Source organism: Malania oleifera, chromosome 2 (assembly GCF_029873635.1).
Source record: "Malania oleifera isolate guangnan ecotype guangnan chromosome 2, ASM2987363v1, whole genome shotgun sequence".
Lineage (NCBI taxonomy): Eukaryota > Viridiplantae > Streptophyta > Magnoliopsida > Santalales > Ximeniaceae > Malania > Malania oleifera.
In genome coordinates, this window is record NC_080418.1 from 8,947,062 (window position 1) to 8,969,140 (window position 22,079).

Sequence of the window (22,079 nt, forward strand, 5' to 3'; positions counted from 1 at the left end):
ATAGTGTTTATTACTTTGATTCATAGAAAAGTGAGATTCTTTATGGGTCAAAATACTCAGTGAGATGGGTGATGACATTATGTGTATGGTGAACATTAATTATTGATGGAATCCACGTTCCAGTATCGGGATTGATGATACTCTCTTGAGAAAGCTTATAAGTTTTGATTGTGCCTAACCCTGCAGGTGGATTTTGAATCCGACACATCAAATAAGTTAAGTGGAAGGTCTCAGAGAATTAATAAGTCAATTAATTTAATTGTCAGTAATTTAATATAATTTAATAGACGGGTATCTGTAATCTTTACGTGGGGAGATAAATAAGCATTTAATAATAGGAGCTCGAAATTTAAATTTCGAATATGATAGGTAGTGCAGTTATAATTCTTTAGTGGTATGAATTATAATTAACGTATTTAAGGATGAATTCGGGACGAATTAGGAATTCTTAATTACGTGGGAAGCCCTAGTCATATTTGCCACGCGCTTCATTCAGCAGCTAGGAGAGACGAAAAAAACTCTCACAAAGGTGGACGTTTTCGTGAGAGAAGAAAATCCTAGCAGCTGCTTACAAGCTCACTCTCTCAGGAGCAAGGCGTGTTCGAGGAATACAGTAGAAGATTCTTGGTCGTCTTCAAGAGCTCGTTTTCGTATGCACTACAACCAGATTTTAGGGCTATTCCGCAAGTCCCTTCAGTTGCAAGTGCCCAAACCATCTGAGTTGTCCCTCCCTTATCTTATCTCCTAAAGGAGCCACGCCTAACTTACTGTGAATATGTTTATTTTTTAATTTATCTTTTAATGTTATACTAGCCATCCATCTAAGCATTCTAATCTTGATAACTTTCAATTTTTGGATATTTTGTTTCTTAGTTACCCAACATTTTGATTCATATAGTATCGCTAGTCTTATAGTCGTCTTATGATTTTTTTTTTTTTTTTTTTTTTTAATTTTAAGGGTATTTTACGATCACAAAGCACAGTTGAAGCACTTCTCTATTTTACCCAACCTGCTTTAACTCTATGCATTACATCCTCTTCAATTTCTCCTTTAGCTTGCATAATAGATCCAAGATATCGAAATCTATATGTGCTATTTATTTTGACATCATTAAGTTTAACTTTGTCTCCAATATTCCTCCTACTATTATTGAAATTATATTTCATATATTCTACCTTATTTCTACTTATCCTAAAGCCTTTAAATTCTAGAGCTTCTCTCCATAATTCTAGCTTAGCTTCTACTCTGTTCCTAGTTTCATCAATCAATACAATATCATTTGCAAACAACATACACTATGGAACTTCATTTTGGATACTTCTAGTAAGTTGATTCATCACTAAGGCAAAAAGATAAGGGCTCAAAGTAGATCCTTGATGTACACCTATTTTGATTGGAAATTCTCTAGTCTCTCCGCCTATAATCCTTACACTAGTTATTATACCATCGTACATATCCTCAATGACATCGGTATACCTACTACATACACCATTTTTTCTAAAACCCACCATAGAACTTCTCTAGGTACCCTATCGTACGCTTTCTCTAAATCAATAAATACAACATGCAAATCCCTTTTCTTTTCCCTAAACTTTTCCATTAATCTTCTTAAAAGATATATAGCTTTTGTAGTAGATTTCCTAGGCATAATACCAAATTGATTTTCTTAGATCTTCATTTTTAGCCTTAATCTTTGTTTAACTACCTTTACCCATAGTTTCATCGTATGGCTCATAGGATTAATTCCACGATAGTTATTACAATTTTGGATATCTCCTTTATTTTTGTATATAGGTATTAAAGTGCTTTTCCTCCATTGAACTGACATTTTCTTGGTTTTTATAATTGTGTCAAATAATTAGTTAATCATATAATTCCATTATCACCTAAGCATTTCCAAACTTCAATTGGGATGCTATCTGGTCCAATATATTTTCTATTTTTCATTTTCTTAGTGCAAACTTAACTTCGTTAACTCTATTCTTGTGAATAAATCTTGGGGGATCATTTGAGAACTGAGTAGTTATGGTGGAAGTTATGCTCTACGACATTTTATTTGTTGTATTACTTATTACATTTACGCTTGATGAAAGTACCAAGATTAGTCTCATGTTATGTATAGTTGTAGAAATGCATTGAAGAAAATAATCTTCCTGAATATCTTGTGCGAACTTTAATGGTATTTTGTACTACCTTTTTGCCTAGTGAAAAATATTAAGCAGGTTCTATTCATTCCCATACTCCCATAGTATTTTGTACTAAAAATGTTAAATCACCGTCTTCTGTGGAGCATGTAAGATGTCTTGGGGGCTCATTTGAGAATTGATAAGTTATGGGGGAACTTAATGGTCTACGACAATTTGTGTTGTGTTACTTATTACACTTATACTTGGTTTCTTCATATCACTAATATAATATATATTACTAAAAAGTAAGGTGTACTCCCAAGAGGAGGGTGAATTGGGATTAAAAAAATTTCTTTTAAACTCTTTTTATAAATTCTTTCTCAACTAATTTTTGAATTCAGCAAACACGCATGTATGGTTTGATTGTTAATCTAAATTCAGCCAAGACACAATTTAAACCAAAAACCAGTAGAACAATTCAATCAATCAAGATAATGCTTCACAATGTGAATTGCTATAACAATTTCAGCAAGTTTCCAAGATTCAATCCTTTGATGTTGAGCTGTAGCTAATGAACGACCTGTTTAATAAACGTACTCCCTTAGAAGGTTTCCGCAAGATTCAATCAACGTACTCCCCTTTTGAGGTTTCCGCAATTCCCAATTACAAAGTTATTTTCAGCAATTTAAATAAACATCCATGCAGTATATATGTGCTGAAATTTAAAGAGAATAGGGAAGAGAGTGACACCAAGATTTTTACGAGGTTCGGCTATACCTGCCTACGCCCTCGCCTTAGGTACACCACCCGAGGATTGCACTATACCACTCCTTTAACCGGGCGGAGCAAACCGTTTACACTCCTTCAAATAGGATAAAGCCCTCATCTCCAAGCGATACCCCACGCTCGGTACAACGATTCAACAACCTGAACTGTCAAAAAACAATAACAAAAACAAAAACAAATTCTTGTGTGCAAAGTCACTCTCACAATAGAGCTGATTAGTACAAGTTAGAGCACTAATATACTTCAAATTAAATATCAATAAAGAATGAATTTGAAGCGCAAGAAATTTATCACCGGGTTCTTCTTTTGATTGAAGGAAATTCAGTAAGAGCACAAGAACCGAGTGGTTGTATCAGAAGAAAATCAGTATTACTTCAGCAAGGATGTGTGAACAAGAAAACTTTTGAAGAATATGAGAATTAGAGACTTTGAGTACTTGATTGTAAGTAGTTGTTGTAAATATCATTAGGTTTAGGGGATATATATATAGAGTTTAAAAAGTGATTTTCGTGTTCCCCAAATGACTTGGAGTGTTTCCCAAGTTTTCATAGCGTTTTGATTTGAAAAACTTATTTTTGGAAACTTTCCATTGCTTTTTTAAATTTGAATTTCCTGAAGGGTTAGTCAACTGAACTTTAGGGTCAGTCACTTGGACTTTTAAAATTCAGCACATTTTCAAAGTCAGAATGGGGTCAGTCGCCTGTACTTAATGGGTCAGTTGACTGAACCTGTTCTGTTTCCCAAATTTATTCAGCATAAAAAGGTCAGTCGCCTAAACAATTAAAACTCATATGCTTGTTTTCTTCTGTTTCCAAAAACTCTTGTTAACTTTTATACTTTCCATATTACTTTGAGACTTTGAAAAATATTTTTCGGGTTTTCAAACTTTGGTCTCTAAGTCAATGATTGAATCCTAAGAGCTTCAATGCATCCATATTGAAATTTAATTCTGAAAAACTTACATGAGACTTTCTTCAAATTAAAATATTCTAAGCACTCTTAAGTTTTTATGCTTGTCTTTCCTTGAGTCCATTTTAACTTCAAGCTTCAACATACTTTGAGCTTCATCAAATTTATCTATCTTTGAATCCAAGCTTCAATATCCTTTAAGCTTTCATTTTATTTTCCTTAAGTATAGGATGTTGCTTTCAATAATGCTTGTGAGCACTTTGTTTTTAAATTCATATGCTTGATTTTCTAGAAACATCATAACTTAACCAAAACATGTTAAGTTTCCTTTATTTGTTATCATCAAAATGAAATTCATAAGCCTTTTTAGGCCAACAATCTCCTACTTTTTGATGATGACAAATAAGGAGCAAAAATGAGTGAATCTTGACAAGGCTCCCCCTTACAATGAGCATACTCTTGACAATATTTGGAAAGTAAATTAATTTTTCATATGATGGTATATCAAATAGAATCAAATTCAGTTTCAGATTTCGTGTAAATTCATTTTTGAAAAAGTATCAACAAGATATATTTCATTTGTCCAATCAAAAGTGAAATTTCAAGTATCAAAACTCTTAGTGTGCTCAGTGTTATAGTAGTTGTGTCTCAGTTTTGCTGTTGTCTCAGCTTTGCTTTCTCCTCCTTTTGACATCAATCAAAAAAAGATAATGTATAAAACACATGCACACTAAGACAAAATATAGAATTGAGCACACAAGAATAGAGAATACCATTTATCATGGCATAAACAACAAGTTCAAAACAAAACATAAATATAACATGCTGCAAAGAGATAAGCAATAAAATCATCAAGCAAAATACACAAAGTAGTACACACAACTGTTTTTAGTACAAAGTCAAAATGTTTAAATGAAAATAGATCTAAGCATCTCCAGCATCATCATCATCAGACTTAGTATCTTCTTCTTCTTGTTCATCTCCTTCCTCACTTTCATCAGACTTTGCTTCCATAGGAGCTTTTCAACGTGAAGAGGAAGTACCGATCATATGTTGCTCAATTCGGCCAAGTCTCTGGTCTAGAGAAGCATAGTTTGCTTGAAGATTTCTGTAATTAGCACGCATTTCAGTACTTAAGTCCATGAATTGCTGGTGATATGTAGTACACCATGATGGTGCATCTAGCAGAGGTGTTGATTGTTGTTCTTGAGGTGGAGCTGGTGCAAGAGCTTGCATTGGACATCTACCACCTCTATGAAACCAACCTTGCTCGTATTTTTCATACCCCATTTGTTTCAGTGTTGTGGAGGTGAAAAGATCATAACGGGTATGTTTGATAAACAAATTAGTGGGTGAGGTTATATCAAGGTGAGCAATGGGGAGGCTAAGTATTCCACCATAAGGTAGGGTTACTCGGCGAGTTTCCAATCTCGAGAGCATTCACTTAAGTACTAAGCTTGATTGGTCAAACTTCTTTCCTTTCAACAAACACCACATGACAAAGCAATCCAAGTAGGACATGTGGTCATGAGAACCAGCTTGAGGCAATATATTATACGTGATTATCTTTTGGAGAATCTGTGCCTGGAGGTTTAGTTGCTTGTATAGTGGTGGATTTCCAAAATAAACAGGTTCTTCAGTCATAATCAAAGGTAAGAATTCCTCAGTAGTGAATCCTTGCTCCATAATCCAATTTTGCCCCAAATTAGGACACTTAAATTCTCCTTGTTGGACATGGAGAATGGGGCCCAAGGTTTGTGGAGTTAGGCGAATGGATTTTCCCTTAATCTCAAAAGTGATTACAGAATCATTATGGGCTAAATTTGCGTAGAAAATTTTCACCAAATTTGGATAAAGTCCTTTGGCTTGATATGTGACAAAATTATGCCATCCTAGTTTCCTAAAGATTGGTAGGATGTTAGGAAAGTCAGATTCGAAGAATGTAGTATCCAGAATTTTACCAAAGATTGGATTTGTGGAACGAAGGTGAACCCTATACCGTCGCATGGTGTGAGGAGCAACGAGCCATCTTTCAATGTTGTTGTCTTCCTTCCCCGAAGAAGATCCTTGATTTGCCGTTTGCTTAGTTCTTGGCATTTTCATTTCAGGATAAAACGGTGAAAACCCTAAAACTTTTGAGATGGGAAGACGAAATCCTTGATTTAATTTGGATTTTTGGATGTAGAAACGCTTGAGATCGAAGAAAGGTGAGTTCGGGTGAGTGAATAGACAAGTTTAGTTGACCGAGAAACTGAAAGTTAGGGTTCGCGCACTGCCAGTATTTAAAAAACCGTCAGTTTAGTCGACTAAAGTTGAGTTCAGTCGCCTGAACATTTAGCGTATTTTAATTATCCTCTAACAGTAGCATGTCAATCGACTGAGCTCAGAAGTTCAGTCGCCTGAACTTACCTATTTTTCAATTTTCTTGACAACTCATCCAAATTTTCTTTTCTAAGCAACTTCTCTATTATGTAATAAACCAAGTTCTCTTGTAATTGATACAAATCTATCTTCCGGTAGAGGTTTGGTAAAAATATCTGCCCATTAGTCACTTGTATTCACAAATTCAAGTATAATATCCTTTTTTTGCACATGATCTCTTAGAAAATGATGTCTTATGTCAATATGCTTGGTCCTTGAGTGTGATATAGGATTTTTCGAAATATTTATAGCACTTGTATTATCACACTTTATAGGTATAGCTAAGTATTCTAAATTAAAGTCTTTTAATTGTTGCTTCATATAGAGTGTTTGAGCACAACAGCTACCCGCTGCTACATACTCAGCTTCAGCAGTAGATAAGGCTACAAAATTTTGTTTCTTGGAGAACCAAGACACAAAAGATCGTCCTAGAAAATGACAAGTTCCACTTGTGTTTTTTCTATCAATTTACATCCCGCATAATCTGCATCTGAATAACTAATCATCTCAAATCTAGCGTCCTTAGGATAACATAGTCCTAAGTTAATAGTGCCTATCAAATATCTTAAGAATCTTTTTACCGCAATCTGATGAGATTCCTTAGGAGCTTATTGAAACTGGGTGCACATGCATACACTAAACATTATATCTGGTCTACTAGCTGTCAAGTATAGTAGACTACCTGTCATATCTCGATAGTATTTCATGTCAACTAGTTTTCCTTTTTCCATCCTTATCAAGACTTATGGAAGTACTCATTGGTGTTCCTATGAGCTTGCTACCTTCCATGTCAAATTTCTTAAGCATATCCCTTATATATTTTGATTGTTTTATAAATGTACCATTTTTAGCTTGCTTGATTTGTAATCCTAGAAGGTAATTTAACTCTCCCATCATACTCATTTCAAATTCGTTTTGTATATATTTTGCAAATTTCCTACATAAATCATTGTTCGTAGCACCAAATATGATTTCATCAACATAAATTTGTATAAGAAGCACATCTTTATTCTTAGATTTTATGAATAAGGTGCTGTCCGCCTTTCCTCTTGAAAAATCATTTTCTAGTAGGAATTCACTTAACCTCTCATACCAAGCTCTAGGAGCTTGTTTTAACCCATATAATGCTTTTGTTAATCTAAATACATAATAAGGGTTATTCATATCCTCAAAACCAGGAGGTTGAGCCACATAGACTTCTTCATTTATGAAGCCATTTAAAAATGTACTCTTCACATCCATTTGATAAAGTTTAAATTCTTTGTGAGATGCATAGGCTAATAATATTCTTATGGCTTCCATTCTTGCTATGGGAGCAAAAGTCTCATCGTAGTCTATTCCTTCTTCTTGATTATATCCTTGAGCTACGAGTCTTGCCTTATTTCTTACTACAATACCATTTTCATCCTTTTTATTCCTAAATACCCATCTAGTTCCAATTATTGAATGATCATCGGGTCTAGGAACTAATTTCCATACTTTATTTTTTTGAAACTGATTTAATTCTTCTTGCATTGCTATTATCCATGAATCATCACTTAACGCTTCTTCAATGTTCTTAGGTTCTTCTTGGGATAGAAATGCATAATAATTGCATAGGTTTTTCAATGAGGATCTATTTGATACTCCTTGTGATGGTTTTCCTATGATTTGATCTTTTGGATGATTTCTTACAAATTTCCATTCTTTAGGTAACTTAGAATTTTCAGTAGAATCTTTATTTGGAGTTACTTCATTTTTCTCTTCTTTTACTTTTATGATTTCTAAGTCTTCTAGTTTTTGTGGAGCATCAGTTTTAACTTCTTCAATATCCATTGCTTGTGTATATGGATTTACTTCATCAAAGGTTACATGAATCGACTCTATAATTGTGAGTGTTCTTTTATTATAGATTCTAAATGCTTTGCTATTCAACGCATGCCCTAAAAAGATTCTTTCATCTGATTTTGCATCAAATTTTCCTAAGTTATCTTTATTATTTAGTACAAAACACTTGCATCTAAATACATGAAAGTAAGCTATGTTAGACTTTCTTCCTTTCCATAGTTCATAGGGGGTTTTATTTAAGGTTGATCTTATGGAAACTCTATTCATTACATAACATGTGGTATTAACCACTTTAGCCCAAAAGTACTTAGGTAATTTGTGTTCATTTAACATGGTCCTAGCCATTTTTTGAAGGGATCTATTTTTTCTTTCAACAACTCCATTTTGTTGTGGAGTTCTAGGTGCTAAAAAATTGTGTTTTATTCCATGTTCATTGCAAAATTAATCAACATCTTTATTATTGCATTCTCTTCCTTGATCACTCATAATATTTAAAACACCATATCTTTTTTCATTTTGAAGTCTTTTACACAAGTTTATCAACATATTGCAAGCTTCATCTTTAGAGGCTAAGAATAGTACCCAAGTAAACCTGGAGTAGTCATCAACGATGACGAAAACATATTGCTTTCCTCTTAGACTTTGTGCTCTAGTAGGACCAAATAAATCTAAGTGGATAAGCTCTAAGGGTCTGTTAGTGAAAATATGTTTCTTTTTCTTAAAGCTGGACTTTGTTTGCTTTCCTAGTTGACAAACATCACATATTTTATCCTTGACAAACTTAGTGCTTGGTAGTCCTCTAACTAAGTTCTTTTTAACTAATTTTGATAGTATGTCCATACTAGTGTGTCCTAGTCTTCTATGCTATAGCCAACTTGCTTCATTCATGGCTGCTAAGCATGTGATATCTTGAGATTTTAGATCTTCAAAATTTATGCAATACACGTTATCAATTCTTTTAGCGGTGAATAGAACATTATGTTTTTCTATATTTTCAACAATGCATTTGTCTTGTTTGAAAATTATGTCAAATCCTTTATCACTTAATTGACTTATATTTAAGAGATTATGTTTCAATCCATCTACCAATAAAACATCATCAACGATCAAAGAAGGTTCTTTACCTATTTTTTCAATTGCAATGATTTTACCTTTAGCATTATTACCAAACGTGACGTATCCACCATCTTTTTGCATTAGTGTGGTAAATTTGGATTTATCTCCGGTCATGTGTCTTGAACACCTGTTGTCCAAGTACCATTTGTCTTTTGATGGGGTTGTCCTAAAGCAAACCTCAACATTTTTTGCCGTGAAGTAGATGTTCGCTACTTTTTGTTCACTTGGTTTGTTCTCCGATTCACTTAAGCTTGTGTCATCCCATGTGGTAGCTTTCATAGCCTTCTTCTTCTTCTTCTTTTTGTCTTTCTTGAGCCGTGGACAATCAGATTTAATATGCCCAACCTTTTTGCAATTATAACAAGTAAGAGGTTCATTTTTAGTTTCTTTCTTGCTTGTTTCTCCTTTTTCAGATTTTGAGCCTCTGAATTTTCTAGCAAATTTATTATTTCGCTTAAAGAACTTTCCAAGTCTCCTAGTGAGTAATACTATTTCATCATCGTCTAATTCATTTTCATCTTCTTCTTCTCTATAGCTTCTAATTTAAGATTTGCTATAATCCCGCTCTGATACCAATTGAAAAGTAAGGTGTACTCCCAAGAGGGGGGTGAATTGAGATTAAAATTTTTTTTTTAAACTCTTTTTATAAATTCTTTCTCAACTAATTTTTGAATTCAGCAAACATACATGTATGGTTTGATTTTCAATCTCAAATTCAGCCAAGACACAATTTAAACCAAAAACCAATAGAACGATTCAATCAATCAAGATAATGCCTCACCATGTGAATTGCTATAACTATTTCAGCAAGTTTCCAAGATTCAATCCTTTGATGTTGAGCTGTAGCTAATGAACAACGTGTTTAATAAACGTACTCCCTTAGAAGGTTTTCGCAAGATTCAATCAACATATTCCCCTTTTGAGGTTTCCGCAATTCCCAATTGCAAAGTTATTTTCAGCAATTTAAATAAACATCCACGCAGTATATATGTGTTGAAATTTAAAGAGAATATGGAAGAGAGTGACACCAAGATTTTTACGAGATTTGGTTATACCTGCCTACGTCATCGCGTTAGGTACACCACCCAAGGATTGCAGTATACCACTCCTTTAACCGGGTGGAGTAAACCGTTTACACTCCTTCAAATAGGATAGAGCCCTCCTCTCCAAGCGATACCCCACGCTCGGTACAACGATTCAACAACCTGAACCGTCAAAAAACAATAACAAAAACAAGAGCAAATTCTTGTGTACAAAGATACTCTCACAATAGAGCTGATTAGTATAAGTTAGAACACTAATATACTTCAAATTAAATATCAATAAAGAATGAATTTGAAGCTCAAGAAATTTATCACCGGGTTCTTCTTTTGATTGAAGGAAATTCAGTAAGAGCACAAGAACCGAGTGGTTATATCAGCAGAAAATCAGTATTACTTCAGCAAGGATGTCTGAGCAAGAGAGCTTTTGAAGAGTATGAGAATTAGAAACTTTGAGTACTTGATTGTAAGTAGTTGTTGTAAAAATCATTAGGTTTAGGGGATATATATAGAGTTTAAAAAGTGATTTTCGTGTTCCCCAAGTGACTTGGAGTGTTTCCCAAGTTTTCATAACGTTTAGATTTGAAAAGCTTATTTTTGGAAACTTTCCGTTGCTTTTTAAATTTGAATTTCCCGAAGGGTCAGTCGACTAAACTTTAGGGTTAGTCGCCTGAACTTTTAAAAATTCAGTAGATTTTCAAAGTCAGAATGGGGTCAGTCGCCTATGCTTACAGGGTTGATCGACTGAACCTGTTCTGTTTCTTATTCATCATAAAAAGGTCAGTTGCCTGACCAATCAAGGTCAGTCGCCTGAACAGTTAAAACTCATATGCTTGTTTTCTTTTGTTTCCAAAAACTCTTGTTAACTTTTATACTTTTAATATTACTTTGAGACTTTGAAAAATATTTTCCGAGGTTTTCAAACTTTTTTCTCTAAGTCAATGATTAAATCCTAAGAGTTTCAACGCATCCATATTGAAATTTAATTCTGAAGTACTTACATGAGTCTTTCTTAAAATTTAAATATTCTAAGCACTCTAAGTCTTCATGCTTGTCTTTCCTTGAGTCTATTTTGACTTCAAGCTTCAACATACTTTGAGTCTGATCAAATTTCTCTATCTTTGAATCCAAGCTTCAATATCCTTTAAGCTTTCATTTTATTTTCCTTAAGTATAAACTATTGCTTTCAATAAGGCTTGTGAGTGCTTTGTTTTTGAATTCATATGCTTGATTTCCTGAAACATCATCACTTAACCAAAACATGTTAAGTTTCCTTTATTTTTTATCATCAAAATAAGATTCACAAGCCTTGTTAGGCCAACATTTACTTTTTTTTTTCTTCAGCATATCAATGAACTTTGACAATATATATTCTGCTTTGGCTAGATTTTTTGTACAATTTATTGTATTCTGTAAGTGAACCTGGAATTGGTGCTACCAATGCTTTGTATGTGTTTGCCAGCACCTGACTATAAGTTTGTTTTAACTAGTTGTTGGATAATTAAATTGTGCATATTCGCCAGGTAGGATGGAAAATACCATGGTTGCCTCTCATCAATAGAATCTGTTAATGGCTATGTATAGTGCGTAGCAACTTTCCACATGGTAACCAGACCCCAAACTCATTTTGGTAGTTCAAGGAACTAGGCTTTGCCATGGAATGTTTTGGAATGTTTTGTGACTGCCTCGTAGGGGTTATTTCCTATTTTATTTTCTTTTAAAATAGCATTAACACATTATTAAAAAAAAAAAAAAAAAAAAAAAAAAAAAAAGGAATAGGAAATGAAAAGTAAATAGTGACTCTAAAGTCAAATTCTGTTTAAGTAGAATAATCATATTTTTCCTCAAAACATAGGTCTGGGTCCACACCAAATCAAAAACAAACAAAGAGGGACAAAATTATACCAAAAAACTGTGATAAAAAATCAATCCATGAGTTGAGATCTAGTGAAAAATTTCCAGAACTCCAGAAAAATGAAGTGTGTTCATAGTATTCTTGAGGTTCTGCCCCGGCATCTGCACTCCTTTAAAAGCTCTCTTGTTTCTCCCCTTCCAAAGACTCCAAATCTGTCTTAGAAATGCTCTCTCCCTTTTAACCTTCCAAGAGCAAAAGAGGTCCCTTCGGCTTCCATGGCATAACCCAAGCCACTTTCAACCATGCAGAAAGGTTCCAAACATTCTGCAACAGGGCAGTGGAGCAACAGATAGTTGGATCTTTCCCAATCTCTTTTGCACATGAAGCCCCACTCAACCTCAAAGACACCTCGTGTACAATGATTGCACTTAGTGAAGATAGCTTCACAAGCAGACTCCATCACAAAAAAAGCAATGTTCTTGGGGGCTGTGGCTTTGTGAGCAGCTTTCCAAGGGAGAAATTAAATTGAACAATTTTAAGTTTTTCGCATGACCACTTCACTGGTTTCTCCCTATTTGCATTAATTTTGGTGCTATACAATGAGGCCAGCAACTTCTCAATCTCTTCATAATCACGATCCTGCACTTTCCTTCCAAAAAGCCTATTCTAAGCACCGTTCACGTTTTTAAAGAGCACGTTAGCTAACAAAATTTTTTTTCTTTCTCAAAATATTGAATATGGCTGGAAACAAATCTTTTAAGGCATTGTCTTTGCACCACACATACAACCAGAATCTTACTCTTTGTTGCTCATTCCAATTAGAGGTCCTCTTGACTTTTTACCTCTGCTGGGATTGTCCAAGTCGCATGCACAATGGAGATTTTGAAAAGGATGTTGGTTTTGTTGGCCAGAAAAGATACAATAGCACATGGTTATGAAATGTGTGGCCCTAAATAGAGGAGAAGTGAAGTGGATTCCTTCAAACAATCTAAAATTGCAGCTCAGGGGAAAAATCCAAAATGGATTGGATTTTGTTTTGAGTTTGATGAGGTTTATTCTGTGAACCTTTGCTTCCAGACATAAAGAGAGGAAGTAATGTTACCTAGAACCTGGAACATTCTGGTTCATGGAATGGGAATGGGATTGTGGCACAAACACCCTCTATAACATGGAACATTAGGGTATCCTTACATCAATATATTGGTGAGAAATATACAATGGCACTTGTATATTTTGGGGAGGATGTTAAAAGTGTTTCAAAATCTAGAATAGATATTCTTTTGTGGGAATAGATCAACAATGAGGTGGAAGTGGAATTATAATGCAATAATTCTCCATTTTAACTAATAATAAAGCAATATACTATGTGAAAAATATTGAATTAGAACTTTGGATTGCGAGATTTAGTGTTCCGGAAAGAAAATGTATTATGTTTTGAAACATTTGCACCAATATGCGGTTCGCCAGGGTGTTAGCAGTTTTCTGTTAACTATGAACATTCTTTGAACTTCTGGTACAACTTTATACTGTATGGTATCATCTGTTGGCTCTGGTTGCTTGAAATTACGTTGGGTCAGCATGTTAGCAAAAGTGTCACAATGAGTGTTCTTGGTTGAGCTAGAACCTTCTATGTTATTTTTCATATGAACCTTGAATCAGTGTCTCTAATGCATTCATCAGGTTTGCCAGCACCCGACACTCCCAAGAAAATAAATGGGGTTCACAAGCGCTGTTGGAGATACATCCCAAATGCGAAGAAAGCAGAAGAAAGCACAGAAAAACCAAAGTGCAAGCAAAAATTTGATTCAATATTACTCTTCCCAGTTGTTTCAGAGTTTGCACTCGCAGTGAATGGTTGTATTTTTGAGAGAGGCGTTGTTTTTGGATTTTCCTTTTCCTTCTCTATTGTGTAGCATCCTCCAGGGAAAAATTAGTAATTGGGCAATCATACAATGTAGGTGAATTTCCATTTTGGAATTTGCCCACTCCATTGCTGAAAGTGTTTAGGGGCATTCAAATGGAAGTGGACAAGCTGAAACTTCCAGGTTTAGTTTGCGAAGAAATGTTCAGGGGGACCTCTCCATTTGTGTTATTAGAATTGTAGAGTAGCTAAAGAAGCCATTCTGGTTGACTACTATTCCAAGGTACAGTAAAATGGCTGATTCCCAACTTTTAGCGTAACTTATGATTTGTTTGGTATGCTAGAATGAAACAAAATTGGTCTCTTATAATTTTTCGTTCAATTACATTCTCAATCCATTTTTATTCTAGTGGTCAAATATTGGGCTAGGCTTCTCTCTCTTTTTTTTTCTTTCTTAAAAATAATTCTTGGGGATTGATAAAAATGGCTATATAATATTACAAATGTAGGGGACAAGGCTTGTGTGTCAAGCCCTGGGACATGATATTCAAATCATGAAATTTATTTTCTTAATATTTACTCATGTTTGGAAGTAAGAAATTCAAACTTTGAATTTTTGCAAATTTGGCAAACATAATATCAAATTACAATTTTTTTTTAATTTTAAAATTTGCACAACTTCAAATTCTAGCTTGAAATGCATGTTCACAAATCACTATTTTTGTGTTATGGTAAGTAAAATCAAAATCAGGTGCCTAATAGCCTTTTAAAGCCCAAAAAATTTAGGCTTCATTATGGATTAAGCTATGAGCTCCAACTTGGAAATTCCGGAATTAGGTTTCCTTCCATTTCAGGAGACAATGGAATGGATGGTTAATAATTTGAGATGTTCCGCATTATTAATATAGTTGCCGAGAAAGTATTTGTTTTATAAACATTGATAGCCTAGTACATCATACCCCCATGGCCCCATGAGAAATAGGAGTGCAATAAGAAATGATGAAGAGTCTTACCCACAATTTCCATGATTGTCGTCTCTTTTTCTTGTTTGGCAATCCCATTTTTCTTCTCTTTTTGGTTGCCCCAGACCCAATGGGCAAAATTTGCCATATGCGTGGGGTGTGGATCATTTGGGAAGATACCAACAGTGAAGTTTTGGAAGCAGTGAGCACACTTTCTACTGTGTTGACTCTTTGAGACCCCTTTTGGGGATAAGGCTGTGGTCACTGCCTCTGCCTGTGTAATGTACCATCCCTAATGTAGCCCCTAGGCCCTAGTCATCTCTGCTTTGGGTTTGGCTGGTGGAAATAGGTGAAGTGGTTCTTATTACTTGAACTTGTGGGTCTATGATGAATGACAGAACTCTTTGCTGTATAATATTAGAATTGTGTATTAGTTTATTGTTCCATGGGAGAGTGTCTATTGGGCAAGTAAGGATTCAACAAGATTGGATTGGGTTGGCTTGAATAGCATCGGGCTAGTTAATATTGGACTATATTGATTATAGTAATTGTCTTATCATATATTTCTCGGCTATCATATAAGGCATGTGATAAGAACATGAATGGATTTATTGGCCTTTTTCTGCCTTTGGTCTGTCTTATACTTGAATTGGCCATGTGCATGACATAAGAAGCCCCCTCCGTGTAGCTTGTTCTATCTTTCTTCTATTGCACCAAACATGTGTTAGAGTGGCATAGCCACTTTTATCCCATGCAATAAGTGCACACCTCAAGAGGCATCTCAATAATTATTGTCTCCCATAAAATAAGTGCACACTTAAGAGACATCTCAATAATTATTGTACGTAACTTTTTTTTTTTCGCTTTGTAGAGTATGTGACATTTAGATTTTTAGACACTCCAATTTTAATCAGACCGTTTTGAGGGAACCCGATACTCCGGGAAGTTGAATCAGTCCTTTAAACTTAGTTCTAGTATTTTTAAATCGAGTCCCAGTGTTTTAATTGAGTCTTGGTATTTTTAAATTGAACCCCAGTATTTTAATAGAGTTATGTTATTTTAAATAGAGTCCCCATATTTTTAGGTCGAGTCTTTTATTTTTCAAAGTTTTTATTGAGTCTCGAAATTTTTTTATGGAGATTTGAGTCTTTTTTTGGTGATTATGGAGGAAAATAAATAAAAAGGGGGGGGGGGGGGGTTGAAGGCGCGTGTACGTGTGTGTGTGTTTCAAAACAAGGGAGTGGGGCGGCAACCCTAAAGCATTTTTTTTCTCCCTCTTCCTTATATAAAAACAACCTCATGCACACACTATAAGGGACCCAAGAAACGGCTGTTAGGGCTAAAAACTCTCTCATTCTCTCATTTCTCGCACAGCCGCACACCATCACCCTTACTCTTCTTCTCCCCTCATGACCTGCTCCTTCTTTCTTTCATTCTCCATGCACAACCTCCCCTCGTCTCCAGCTCGCAACCCTCACGAACACACCAGAGCACCACCACAGCTCCCACTCTTTCACTATCACTCACCCCCCTCACTTTCGGCTTCTGCACCCATAACTACTAGTTCCCGACGACACTCCATGATTTCCCCTCTCTCGAGCCATACCAACACGCCGAACCACACTTCCTCCGCAGTAGTCATTACTGCAACCACTCCAGGCGCGGTCAGAACCCAGCCATCATCTCCGATGAACCTGCTACTCCAGCCACGAGTCTCCCTCTTCGTTCTCACCTGCAACTCCAGCCACGAGTCCTGATGCCAGAATCACCCCCCACCGTCATCGTCACTGTCGTCCTCGCCCCTAGACACCACTGTCATCGTCACCGTACTGCCTCACCAACCTCCGACCAGCACCTAGATCTCCCAGCAATAGTCTCCTTCAACAACCGTCACTACAAAAAAAATTGGTTTTGTAGTGGCGAAAGTGTAACAACCTACCTAATTTACCATTTTTTTTTATATCCTGTAGCACCGAATAACATAATAAGCCTGATAAAACATAATCAACCTGAACCCATGGGTACTAGGGATATACCTGAAATACAACATGGATACCTAAGCAGTAGAAAACGTAAAATCATATATATATATATATATATAAAATTATCCAACCAAAACAATACCAGAGTTGCTACAACTGTCAAATACATACACGTATCCCAAAATATCCAAAAGTGGCCTAGGGTCACCACCCAAAAATCTATCAGACCCTAAAAAAATGACTTACCCTTCAGACAGGGTAGCACAATCAAACGCTAACGCTGTAGAACTCTATCCGCTCTTATATCTGGGACTTCTGAAATGTTTATATAATTGGGGTGAGACACCTCTCAATAAGGGAAATAAACTAATATCAGTATGTGGCAACATGAGTAATCTAGTGTTTTACATATAACAGTATAATAATCATTTTTTATAAAACTGTCTGTAATATATCTAGGAAACACATAATTTTCATAACATGGCATAACATACTGAATTTTTATTCATATTAATCATCTTATATAATTGTACATGAAAACACCTTGGATGGATCGCTGGATGGTGTTATGTCTTATTCCCACATGACAGGGTTGTGCGACCCAAAGGCGGGACCTAGCAATGGCTGGCTGACCACACTAGATCAACATAAGTCTGTAAGTACAATGGGTCTACCCCTCCTGGTTCGAACACCAGAGGGACGCTTGCACTACCATAAAACCACATCGACTGCCGATCTCCCACTGCTCCTTACGACAAGCGGTAGTACTAACATATACATGATCGTGATCATATAGCTATGGTACAGTGCTTCGTGAAAGCCTAAACCAAACCAATCAGGTTCTGATAACATATAATATATTTCCAAGTAATGATACATGACTATTTCATAATAATATCTGTCAAGCTATTATTATCATAAAACCTTGCATAACATATCTTATAAAATTTACGGCCGCCCTTACGCCGATATAACATATCATAAAACCCTCGACCCTTACTGTAACGCCCCATACCCGCCTCGTGGGGCTCGGAGTGTTAAGAGATCGACACGCATCTCTGATACCATTCACGCAGTGGGAAAAAAATATAAATAACTTCAAACATAATATATCAGAATTCTATATTTACACATCAACAAACTTATATCATATAGCCATGTTTACCATATTACAAAACCTGAAAGAAATATAAAGAACTATAAAAACTAATACATATCCGTTCTAGTTTCACTCACAAACTACCCCGACTTAGAGCTATCTAAGCTTGATCACCTGGATAACTTGAAAAAATTTAACATTTGACGGGGTGAGACACCTCTCAGTAAGGAAGAAATAGTTTATAATGGTGTGTGGCTGAAGTGTTTATTATATAATTAAAGTATCCATCCAAAGTGTACACATAGTTCACAAGTAGCCCAAATATCATATCCATACAAAGTCAATATCTTTATCATCTATTCACATACTCATAACCATCGATATTTTTTTTTTAAATTTTCGAGAATAGGGAAGTCTACCCGCCCATACAAGTAGGTTCCCTCTACTCTAGTACTAACACTAGGGCACTCACCTTTCTCAGTAAGCCCTTGGATTATGTATCCAGGTAAAGTCACCGAGAATAGGGAAGATCACCCGCCCATACAAGTAGCTTCCCTCTACTCTAGTATCACAAATAATTACCAGAGTACTCGTCTTCCTCAGCAAGCTCTCGGGTGGAGTAATCTACTTTACCCAAAATATTTAGTTAATTAAAATCACACACTGCTGACCACATTCACAGAACTCCACACAAGTAACATAACACAACCAATCCACACAGGATCAAACACAGCATATATGTCCACACAGGATTGGTCCACACAAGACTAATCAAACCACAAAGTATAAATGTCCACACAGGACTAATCAAACCACACAACATACAAAACAACACTCTGCTCATGGTAAATAGGTAAACAACCTCCTTATACCACTGCCAATGTTTACCTCCCAATATAAGCGTCCATATAACGACCTCCTCATACCACTGCCAATGTTATATGATGGTTATACCAGGTACGATACAATGACCTCCTCATACAACTGCCAACGCTATATCGTAATTTACAGGAACCACAACCAAATCAACAGAAATCGACCATTCAACATACCCAAGATTTCACCACAATATACCCAACATCAGCATATTCAATCAACCAGAATTTCATAATCAACAACATTCACATTCTCAATAATTCCTCATTCCACATTAATCACAATCATTTAATTATCAAAAATGGTTTCAACCACACGATTTTTCCCAATATATTTTATCTATCTAAAAACAACATTTTCAATACCAACAAGGTTTAGAAAATTATACCTGTATATATATAATTTCATATGCAAAACTAGTTGTTTAAATTTATAAAAAGACCATTATAAAATATTTTCCCTTACCTGCTCCTCGAAATTCAACCCAAAATTAACAAAATGAGACCCTGAAATCCAAAATTCCAAGTTCCTTAAATCTTCGGATAACACTCCTATTCCTAAGCTCCAAAGGACAATATTTGTTAAAGAAATTCCAAAATAATTAACTTACCTTGGTTTTGAGATGTTTCCCAGACTACACATGTAATGACCCGAAAAATAATGATATTTAAATAATAAAGAGGGAGGGAAATGGAAACAGAAATAGAAGGAGGCAGACGTTGCACTTTGGATGTAATAACTCGGAAGATTTTCACAGGGCCTCGTTGACGAACATAGGGAGTTCATCGATGAGCTCATAAGGAGGCCTCGTCGATGAGAAAATATCGAGAGAGGTTTTTGGGGCGGTCTGAAATTCGTCGACAAGGGAGGAAGTTCGTTGAAGAAATTCCTTAAGGACTCGTCGATGAGGTGACGTGTCTCGTCGACGAATCTGGGGTTTAATTTCAAAAACTTGGATTTTTCAGCATTATTTAGCGGAAAACACTCTCTTTTTTCTCTCTCTACGCCCCTCTCTCCTTCTCTCTTCGATCCCAACCTCATCTCTCGCCGGATTGATGATTTGAAGCCACCACGATGCTCCTGGAGAAGTTCTCTGCAAGTCTGCTAGAGCGGATCGTCAGTGGAAGTGGTTTGAAATTCATCCCAAATTTAGGGTAAGGTGTTTTATTCAGAATCTACTTTCCCTACAGTTATCAAAAATGTAGTATGTAAGAAAATACTGATGTTTTGTTCTGAGGGATGTCGTTTTTAGGGTGTTGAGTGGAGAACGCTGCGGTTGTAGGGTCAAAGTTCAGTGAGGGCTTTTTTAGAAACTAGGTAAGGGAAATATGCTATGTTAGGAGATTATACTTATATTATTTGTGACGACTTGCTATTTATTCAACATTTTTTTATATCATTTGTCTGAAATACTACTAGTAACATCCTAGGCCCAAATGAGCACTGGGGAATACTCTGTACATCATACAAAACTAGGCAGCGGTAAACAAAACTGGGAACTGCTATATATAATACAATATAAAATACCCAATGACGTCACTATAATCTGAAAACTATCCCAAAACTCTGTTATCTCAAAAATTACCTACCCTTCCCACAAGGGTAGCTCAAGTCAACCTCTACCCGCGAGCCTGATCTACTTGTCTAGCTGGATCTCCTAAAAAATGATAAGTCACTGGGATGAGACAACATTTAGTAAGTAGAAATATGCTATTACTAGTGTGTGGTGGCTGAGTTAAATAGTTAAAATACTGAAATAATATTGTAATCTGAGAAAAATGATAAACTGTACAAAATATATCTATCTATTATATAATTTTTAAAATATGACTGTGTATCTGAGTTTGCTATCTGAAGGTACTATTAGTATGATAATATAAATTGCTGCTGTGTGATATATTTGTACATAGGAACTTCTGCTATACCCTGGGATCTGTATATCATGATATATCTCCTCATGATAGGGTTGTGCGGCCCGTAGGCTGGACTTATACTGGTTGGCCTACCAAGCAAGTCAATTTATATCTTAACATCCGCCAATCTGTAATAATTTATGAAGATCCTATCCCACTGCAGTCTCTCCGGGCTATATAAAACCTCTGTCATCATCTAACTGGCTACCTCAACCCAGCGTGTTGGGGAGACTGTAATCTCTCTTAGCACGGTTAGACGAAATCCACATGCTATTTGAGTCATGTGGTTGCACGTGTCTGAAACTAGCAACGGTACTGTGCTTTGCTGTATATCTCTGTCTATAATATCCACAGGCGTCTGTAACTGTGTAATACCGTATATATATATAAATATATAATCATCTTGCTGCTTTTAACATGATTTTAAAAACAATCATAACACTATAATTCTGAGCTATATTATCTGAGATATCTGATTGAAATATATATATATATATATATTATCTATTTGTATCATCTATGCTTTCTGTCTGTACTATCTGTAATATCTGTATAAAATATCTGTATATAATATCTGTATATTCTGTATATAATAACTGTATGCTCTATATATAATATCTGTATGCTCTGTATATAATATCTGTGTGCTCTGTATATAATATCTGTATACTCTGTGTATCTGCTGTAGCATCTTGATGCTATCACTGTATAACCTGTTTGAACTGTCTAAGTGTTATGGTTTAGAAATCGTGTTTTTCTGAGAAATACTGTAAGTCTCGTTCATTTCTAATATTATGAAATATATGAATATCAGTATATCTGTAATACTGTAAATCTATATATATATTGTACTGTAATAAACTCATGCCACACATTTGAATGAACGTAGTCTCATGCTCAATTTCTGTAATTCTACTATAAAAATAATATTCATAAATTCTTTGAAAAATAATTTGATATACATGCTTGTAAATACACTTTCATAATCTTCTGTATACATGTTAAAAATTTCTAGCATAGCATATTTCCCTTACCTTAACTCTGAAAAGTCCCAATAAAATTCTAACTCTATACCCGCAGGGTTCCTAACTCAACATCCTGAAAATAATATCCCCCAGAACAAAACATCAGTATTTTTTTACCTACAACATTTCTTACAACTGCAAGGAAGACCTAATCTGAATAAGATACCTTACCCTGGATTTGGGATGAATTTCAAACCAACTTTCCCCACCATCTACTCTGGCAGACTTGCAGAGAACTTCACCAGGAGCGTCGTGGTGGCCTCAGATCTTCAATTTGGCG

At 35.4% G+C, this 22,079-nt stretch overlaps 1 protein-coding gene across 1 annotated transcript in view; it reads left to right on the forward strand.

Annotated features, from left to right (window-relative positions):
• Window positions 1–14,324, forward strand: part of LOC131148030 (uncharacterized) — a 31,542-nt gene extending 17,218 nt beyond the window's left edge. The window contains exon 4 of the mRNA XM_058097777.1: window positions 13,762–14,324. Coding sequence (XP_057953760.1) covers window positions 13,762–13,994 — 233 coding nt within the window. The 3' untranslated portion in view covers window positions 13,995–14,324. The remainder of the gene's footprint in view (window positions 1–13,761) is intronic.
• The last annotated feature ends 7,755 nt before the right edge of the window (window positions 14,325–22,079 follow it).